This window comes from Hyalella azteca, unplaced genomic scaffold (genome assembly GCF_000764305.2).
Source record: "Hyalella azteca isolate HAZT.00-mixed unplaced genomic scaffold, Hazt_2.0.2 contig3643, whole genome shotgun sequence".
Lineage (NCBI taxonomy): Eukaryota > Metazoa > Arthropoda > Malacostraca > Amphipoda > Hyalellidae > Hyalella > Hyalella azteca.
In genome coordinates this window covers 364695-373947 of record NW_025933885.1, presented here as the reverse complement: position 1 = coordinate 373947, position 9253 = coordinate 364695, and the positions used below count along the sequence as shown (strand labels likewise).

Here is a 9253-nt window from a genome sequence, read left to right as displayed (position 1 = left end):
GCTCTGCCGCTCGTCCCGCGCCAGCCAATGGCGTGATATTGGCCCCACTGCAGCTTGAGGGCCGTCTCTCTTTATCCAAGAGGTTAATGCGACCGAGGAAAACCCTTGGGTTTGTTAGTGAGGAAGGAGGAGTCATTTCCAGTCGTCAGGGACGCGGTCCATGGTTCCAGGGGTGGCCCCGGCGACACGGGATGTGGGAGGCGTGCGAAGCCTGGATGGCGAGCGACTGGGCGGACTCTGAAACGCCAAGGCGGGTCGAACAAATTCGCTGGAATTGTGGACTTCAGTTTAGCGTTGATTGTGCTAAGCGGTGCCATGCTGCTCATGGAGCGAATGCTGCCGCATATCGTGCAGCAGCAACAGCAGCCCAGCAACCCTGCTGCGGCTGCTGCCGCTGCAGCTGCTGCTGCTGCAGGATTTCAAATGTTATCACAATTAGCTCGACCAGTGCCATTATTACAACATCCTCATTTGGGCCCTCATTCCTTAGCCCATCGTCATGCCCCTATCAAGCTGTGTACGGCTCAATACGGCCACTCAGACGCTCATCAGCCCCACCACCCGTTCGCCTTCTCGATGCTGGCCGGCAGCATCAGAGCAGACAGGCCCTGTGATGTAGGGGGTCTTTTGAATCATGGACTGGGATCACCGTACGACAGGGACTACGATGATAAAGGTAAGTTGAACAGTGCGCATGACGAGTATCAGATTTGCGTGAGGCCCGCGATCCATTCCCGAACGCCGACGATCAAGCGCGGTGCACGACTAGAAATATTTATGTGACTCGAGTTCCAGTAATTCTTCGACGAATCGTAAGCCGATAATTTAGAATGCAGCAAAATTTCTTTCGTTTTTATATACGTCTTTTAAGATATTTTTTCATAAGTGGTTGAGAAGCTCTTTATTCATGTCGACCGCTGACTACTAGAAGCCGAAATTAAAAGACTCGTGCCCAATAGTAACAGGCTTAGAAGATTTGTGAAGCAGGTTTTGCTTCCTTGATAATAAGTTTTTGAATTCATAACACAAGTCTGATAGTTTATTGTATAAACAAAAAAAAAAGTATCAACAAAATATGCTCTTTCCCTTATTACTTATTAGAAATAAATAAATTTTACTATATAATTTACCCGAAAAATCAACTCAGTATTATTGTCTAATTACACAGTTATGGAATTATGACGCGTTCTACTTTTGCCAAACATTGCAATGCAGTAATTAAATAAACAATTGTATTGTTTTAAAATTATTATTTTTTAATTAATGAATAATCCTGTATTAATCAATGTGAAATAATGAATAATTTTTGGCCCATACTTATTGAAAATTTAAGTATATGAGGAGGAGTCATTTCCAGAAATTCCAGACCTGATAACCAGTATTTGCTTCTTCATTATTTTATATTCTAAATTGTCTGAAAATCTTGTGAACATTTCAATTAAAAATATCACGACTCCCCACAGTCCCTTCTTGGATGATCAAGATTATAACTTATGATCAATTGTTTTAATTAATTTGAGAATATTAATATTTTTTTCTATCAAAAACACAGAAAGTTCAGCAGTAAGAAAGCTTAATGGAAATAATAAACTCTCTGAATTGCAGTTTTTCCAAAAAAAAACTCTCTTCTCATGCAAAATATGACTGGCAGCACTTTGGAACCGAGATATTACTTATTACAACGCTTTTAATTGCATACAACGCACACATAACAAGAAGCACGAGTTACTTGCACAAATGAACATATTTCCAGCGAAATTTCAAAGTGAACAATTACTTTCAAAAAATATAGTGATGAGGGAAATTATACCTTCACTTTATTAGGCGTAATTTTACTGTTAAGAATATCGACACCACTTATCTGTAAAATTTAAGAATTGAAATTATTATGGCGTAAATTTTCATTTGCTTTTTATTTTAAATCGTTGGCGTTGTTCATTCCATGTAACTTTGTATAGTTGATAATATAGAAGTTATATTTATCAGTTGTAACGATACCATTGAGAATGTTGAGGATATTGATTTTGTATAAATTTTCAGTTGAACCCATCAACAATTTCTATTTTTATAATTGTAGTGTCAATTGAACAATTAGAGAAATTTAATTGGTATGACTATGCAATGTGCAGTTTAAATTATTGACGCTATTTATTCAGTATAATTGTATAGTTGAGATTTAAATATCGGCACTATTTCTTCAATTTGACATGTTATAGGTGGAAATCTAGGCACGTCATTTTTCATGATAACAGCTAATCTGAACACTTAGGTGATACTTATTCGGTGACAAGTTACGAGTGATATTATTGGCGCTATCTATAGTATACATATGATTGAACCGTGCATTTATGACTGGCGAGTAAACAAGGCTGCACTATAGCTGCCACTGCAATTTGCACTCAACGTAAAAGGAGCTCCGCGCATTGATATTTAAATCTGATGAAAATACCTGCATTAATTGATTTACAGGTGATCGAATATCACGATACGAACGCTACTGCATCATGGTTAATGCGGAAATAAACTTGAACTTGAAACATTTTTGCTAAGTCTACAGATTTTAAAACAATCATATAATATAAATTAAATTTTGCTATTAGTAGTTCATTGTGTTGAGTGTTAACTCTCATGGTGTTAATTATTGCTAGCGAGGAAATAATATTGATGAAGCACATTATCAGGACACTACATCAGAAGCGTGACTGATTTATGTAGGTATATGTGCACAAGTGACGCCTCCTGTCCAGGCGAGATAACAATTGTTTGCAATGTCCCTTCGTCTGTTTACACTAAACAGCTAACAAAACCTAAGCCTACAACGTCAAGAGCAACATATTTATCACAGTGTCAGTGAATGAAACTATTTTTCATGTAGAACTTGTTCGGGAACTGGTCGAGATGCAAGTTCTAATGAAGCGTTCGGTAGATGCATGTTTGTGCCTTGAGATAAGGTCACTCCACATCTTGTGAAGCATTGACACGTTACTGACATGTTGCACAGTAAATATTGTGCTATTATTTTCACTGGGCATGTTATTTCAATTTTTCATACTATATGGAAGTATTTGGGAGAAAAAATTCTCATTTTTTCCAACAAAATATAAATCGTAATATCGAACACTATATAATTCACCTTACACTGAAATCCGTCATTTGTAAAGCAAAACGCTCAGAAAGCAAAGTACATGCATAACAAGAATTCTACTTGAAAAACCCGTTTCTGAAATATTATAATATCAACGCCCAGTCCCTGGCTGCATGGTTTCGGGATTATGCATGCAATTGCTTGGCTTTCCTCAAATATACTGTCGATAGCATTAAAATTTCAAAATTTATTTCAGGAATTTCTACGTCCCTCTTATCGGATTATGCCATCATTCTGACAAAATTCGCACGTCATACGAATGATAACTGTACAGAGTTATCATTGTATATCAAATTTGTGACACCACGTGCATCAACTCAAATAAGTATATAAGCCCACTCAAAGTCCTACTTTTTTTCACGCGTACTTTGTATGGCAAGGGAGAATAATTTGACGACTGCAAGTTACCTACATACTAGGCTGTGCAATATGAATTTTATTCATGCCCACGTTTCATGTTCACTAACGTGTTGCTTTTTTGTATTCAAGTGCAAATGTTATATATTCCCATGCTTAGTGTTCCTGAAGGAAGTTTACATGATAAATAAACAAGTTTTCAGTTGAGATTATTATATTTTATTAGCACCGGGGTTAGGTTAGCCTGCACATGTGGGATATGTGAGACAAAATTAGAGGTACTGATTGATTCGCAAACATAATTTTCTAAAGCCTAGATTTAATTAAATTTAATGGATTAAGAAGTGTTAATTTGAGTGCTGGTATTCAGTAATAGATTTTTGGTAATGCTAAAGTGATAAATTAGGAGAGGCATTTCCTTTAAAATATAAGGAGGCTCCAAAAATCAATGAAATGGCCAGCAAATGGTTATTTCATTGATTGTTGTAATAGATTAAATTACCAAATCAGAGCCTATCATTACTTAACACTCTGGGTGCGGTGATACTCATTTGGGTTGCCAGACGGCCTAAAAACGGTGAAGTCCGCGGACAAAAAAATGCCTATAATTCAATATTTACTCCTAATTTTGTAGGTTCAAGTGCAAAAAATGGATTTTCCTTTTTTCGTAATGCTTAAAATGTAATAAATTAAGATGGTATCACAATAATAAATTTATACCGGCCAACTCAATAAAAAAAACTAAATCGCAGAATTTTGTCTGGAAAAAGAAGCCTTGCTACCTACCAGTGGGTCGTACCGCACTCAACATGTTAATAATTTACTGAATTAACACTTCAAAACAATTCGATTCTATAAAGCAACAATATGGCTGCAAAATGGAACTCACAGTTTCCAAATTTCATGGCGGATAATTAATGGCTATTTCAGGGAAGGCTAACCCAGGAAAATCTTAAGATTTAATTAAGAATCAGTGACATTTTATACTTGCCGTGAAGAAAACCCTTCGTTTAATTAAGTTTTTTTTTCATAACGAGCTCAAAAACCTTTGCTGTAATAGGCCAACGTCTACAATACTATATAATCAATTTATTGATTAAAACATAATATCGGATAAAAATAAATCATTTCATAATTTTGGATTTGATTTCACCCGAAGAAAGTTTCACCTGCTTATTTGATTGCTTGATGTGGTTTTGACAAATATAAACGTGAACGACGCGCCAAGTTCTAACTCCCACTCACTCCACCTTAAGATTTATCATCATCTCATGTCTCAATAAATCATCCCTAAGATTTATCATCACCTCATTTTTCTCCAAATGATCACTAATTTTATCATCATCTCATTTCTCACAAAATGATTCATAAGATTTATCATCATCTCATTTCTCACCAAATGATCTTTAAGATTTATCATCATCTCATTTCTCACCAAATGATCCCTAAGATTTATCCTCATCTCATTTCTCACCAAATGATCCCTAAGCTTTATCATCATCTCATGTCTCATCACATGATCCCTAAGATTTATCATCATCATATGCGTGAGCAGGCTGCGTGAGTGGTTATATGGTTCACGCAGGCTGCGTGAGTGGTTACGGTTCACGAAGGCTGCGTGAGTGGTTATATGGTTCACGCAGGCTGCGTGAGTGGTTACAGTTCACACGAAGGCTGCGTGAGTGGTTACGGTTCACGCAGGCTGCGTGAGTGGTTATATGGTTCACGCAGGCTGCGTGAGTGGTTATGGTTCACGAAGGCTGCGTGAGTGGTTATGGTTCACGCAGGCTGCGTGAGTGGTTACAGTTCACACGAAGGCTGCGTGAGTGGTTATGGTTCACGCAGGCTGCGTCCAGCCCTTTGACTGTGTACAAAAACATCAAACATCAAAGTTTCGACACCTATATATTCAGACAAGAATTGTGACAAAAAATAGTCCTATTTAAAAACATTTCAAACTATGATTCGATAATAAATTTCCAACAAAATTGTATAGCACGCAATACGTCGTCGTATTTGAGGTAAAATTAGGCGATGTATTCCAGGTGATTTTGTCACTGCCTTACATCATTTTTCTTTATAGCTGGTACAAATGTTCAGCACATTGCAGTCAAAATAATGAATGTTATAATTGGCTCATTTCAAAGCCCAGCCTTCACCATCGTCATACATGACTGCTCGCAGCGACAAAGATCTATTATGTGTGCGTCTCCCTCGATTATTGTATAACTTCTCTCACTTCCTAACGATACTCTTTCCTTCACATGCCTCTCATAAACACACTTTAAAACTTCAATACTTTAATTCCCCTCACGAACTCTCTGCCTCACTCTTACCTCTTTCGCTTCCCTCCTCTCGAGACCTCCCTGCCTAATGACCCTCATAAACTTAGCCCCACAATTAGGACAAGATAAGAGCTCGACAAATTCCACGGAACCCACAAAAAACGCGGATCGCTCGAGCAAAATGGCAGTCATAGGCGCGATGTTGACAGCCTCTTTCTATCTTTTCTGAAAATGCGCTATACATTTTGGGGTTACGAAATTGCCAGCAGCTGGCAAAAAATATACGACCGTATGACTTTTACTGAGTAGGGGGCGCATGCAATAGAAAGTACCTCATTTATATTCGACATATTTGTCAATTTCTTTTTTATGGGTGTCTGTGTTTGAAGCGTGGCACGACTAATATATATAAATGTTAATTGTTATAGCGCGTTTCCACGACATCTTATTTGTGTCTCGATATTACCTGGATCTGAAATTTCAATCTTAGTTACAGAATAGGAAAGGATTGAAGGAAAGGGAGGAAAGGATATTGCATCCAAAATTTAATTTTTTGTAATTGGTAAGTATAAACTTAATTTTTAAAATGCAAAATAGCTCTTCCATTTTTCAAAACTATAGTAACATGAGAGTCCTTTCATCTGTATAGAATGCGGTTGGGAAGAGGTCTTATTTCATTAACGGCATTTGGATAACCGGAATGAAGGGAATGATAACATGATTCCAAAAGAACCGGAATTCTCAAGCCTTGGAAATGCCGGGCTAGCCAGCTATAGCAATATAACTTGCATGACAACGATAAAGGAGAAGATGCGAGTGAACAACGCTTAATTTCGATTGCTGTTATATCGAGAAGACCATTGACACATGCACCATCACTCACGAATACAATTAAGCCTTGTCGTTTCACGAAACGTGATGAGCTCCGAAAATATAACATGATTCATGCGTGTAGCATTGATACAAATTAATTGAGTTCTAAATCCACAAAACTCAAGCAGGTAAGTTCCGCGAAACCTCTTATACCTCGATTCAGTAGTGAATAAGTTTTACAGTTCAGCCGCTCGAAGAAAACAGTTTAGCCGCTCGATCTTAATTGAACTAGGCGATTAAATTTGTTTCCAGCTGTGGTAGGCATAGCACTTATATGGATCGTGAACACTTTTGGCTTGCGAGATATTTTAGGTTGCAATCCAAATAATATCTGATATCTTATACAAGATAATCTGACAACGGTTAACATCAGTCGCCACACGCGCGCACCTGGTGCTAGTGTTCCACCTATCAATTCAAACAGCATATTTACCTCATTTGCATGTCATTAGAGTATGTGGCAGAATGATATGAAATTAAAACTTGTCATTCGCTGCTAAAATGTGATGCGAGTTGATTGCACAAGGCGACCGCGATAGGAATCCATACACATGTGATTGTGATTATAAAAAAATAAGAAGCCACTGCGCTATTAGTCATTCTGCTGTTTACAACATATGCTACTACTAGTGGTTCAGCTACTAAATGCTAGTAGCTGAACCACTGCCCTAATCCTTCCGTATAGCATATTGATATAGCATATAGCGTGTGCGAAAATTATTAGTTGGTATATGTGCTAGTGGCTGAAATTCCTTTTTACAGGTTTAAAAAATTAAAATTCTAGAAGCTCCGCCAGATTGTTTCAATCGCCACGAAATTCTGTTGGTATAGAATGTTAATTTTTTCAGACGGAATGCGTCAACGTTGATATTTCTAGCAAGAATTGGACATACTTCTCAGCTTGATCGATTGTATATACCTCCGTCTGCAGAAACCGTCTATTTCCATCAGTTTCCCGCGACATGTGGACATGGAAACATGCACGCTGGAATTGCAAGTCCGGAGGCTATATATAGTACTGGAACGTTTGACGAATTTCAAAATATATTTACTGATGAGCGTTTTCCAAAATTTTGTACACTGATCGATCAATAATTCGAATTGCTTGGTACTTAGGCTGAAAAGCAATATTATGAAAACTTAAACATGCCAATATGAAGAGACGTGCTAAATGAGTACAATTTCTTCTTTTCTTATTTCCGCAATATCCATTAAAATTGTAACTTCGTACTTAAAAAAATATGAAAAGAGCGTTCATGTTGTTGTCGAAGGTGCACCTATTATTCAAATGCTCGTATTTTGATTCATGAGATCGAAACGTATGACGCTAGATATGTAATGGAACGGTGAACAGAAGATTGGCGCGGGATCTTGCTCTAACAAGGTATAGCATGGCCTTCATTTTCACTGTTATTCAACGACATGTGAATTTAGAAGTATAAGGATCAGATAACAAGTCAGACGGAGATAAATATAAAATTATTCCGGGTAATTTTTTCTACAATTATTTATCGAGTATTCATTGGGAATCGTTATTTCATTTCGTTCGTTTCTAGTCGAATTAATTGCATAGAATTCATTGATGATTTGCCGAAACCTCAATGAGAAATCTTATTTCGTTTCTTTATATTAAAGTCATTTTTTTGCCTGGAAATAAAGGGACGAAACATAGCGTATCACTCGTGCATTTCTCTACTTATTGTAGAGTACAAATCTCGTTATTGCTGCAGCCAAAGCTGCACGATTTGCCAAGCCTCATGGTGATTAAGAGCGATGAAGCAACTCAATCTACGGCTTTTACAGCTCCGTTACTCAGTCGTTACAGCAGCTCTTTGAGAAACTACAGCTCTATATCATATATTTATAAACATTCTTCTGTTTCAATTGCAGTCATTCTTGCTGCTATGGAAAACCTTCATGGGAACTGCAACTGCTTCACGACGACCACGATCATTTTATGGAACCCATTTGTCTTAACCACAATATGGCTTTCATTGCGACTCTGCACTCATTATCTTTTCTCTCACTCTTTCTTCATTGCGACTCTTCACTCTTTATCACTTCTCTCACTCTCTCTTCATTGCAATTATCATCTTTATAATGTCTCTCACTCTCTCTTCATTGCGACTCTTCACTCTGAGTCTCTTGAGCATACAACACACAGAGACATGCAGTGAGACTATAGAGTCTCTTGAGCATACAATGCACAAAGACATGCAGCGAGACTCGAGTCTCTTCAACATACAACACAGAGACACGGAAGGCCAAGTATCATACAGAACAGTATATACAGCGCGTGTGTGCAGCTCATAAAGCGTTCAGATGTCGTCCATTGCATGTAACTTGCTATTGATATCCCTTAGGCGGTGCGAGCTCTTCCATTAGCAACGCTTACCAAGACAATTGTCAGCCTTGGCATGCTGATTGTCAGCCTTGGCATGCTGATTGTCAGCCTTGGCATGCTGATTGTCAGCCTCGGCATGCTGATTGTCAGCCATTGAATGTTGTACGAGCTCAGGATGTTGTATAACTCAAGCAGATGTGTGCCCACACGGCGATCATGTTCGAACCATGTTGTGTTCAGTGTATGCTA

General features: G+C 37.9%; 1 protein-coding gene across 1 annotated transcript in view; it reads left to right on the top strand.

Moving 5' to 3' along the window:
* The first annotated feature begins 296 nt into the window (after positions 1-296).
* The window catches only part of LOC108669568 (homeobox protein unc-4 homolog), a 30722-nt gene continuing 21765 nt past the window's right edge, over positions 297-9253 (top strand). The window contains exon 1 of the mRNA XM_018156941.2: positions 297-676. Coding sequence (XP_018012430.1) covers positions 316-676 — 361 coding nt within the window. The 5' untranslated portion in view covers positions 297-315. The remainder of the gene's footprint in view (positions 677-9253) is intronic.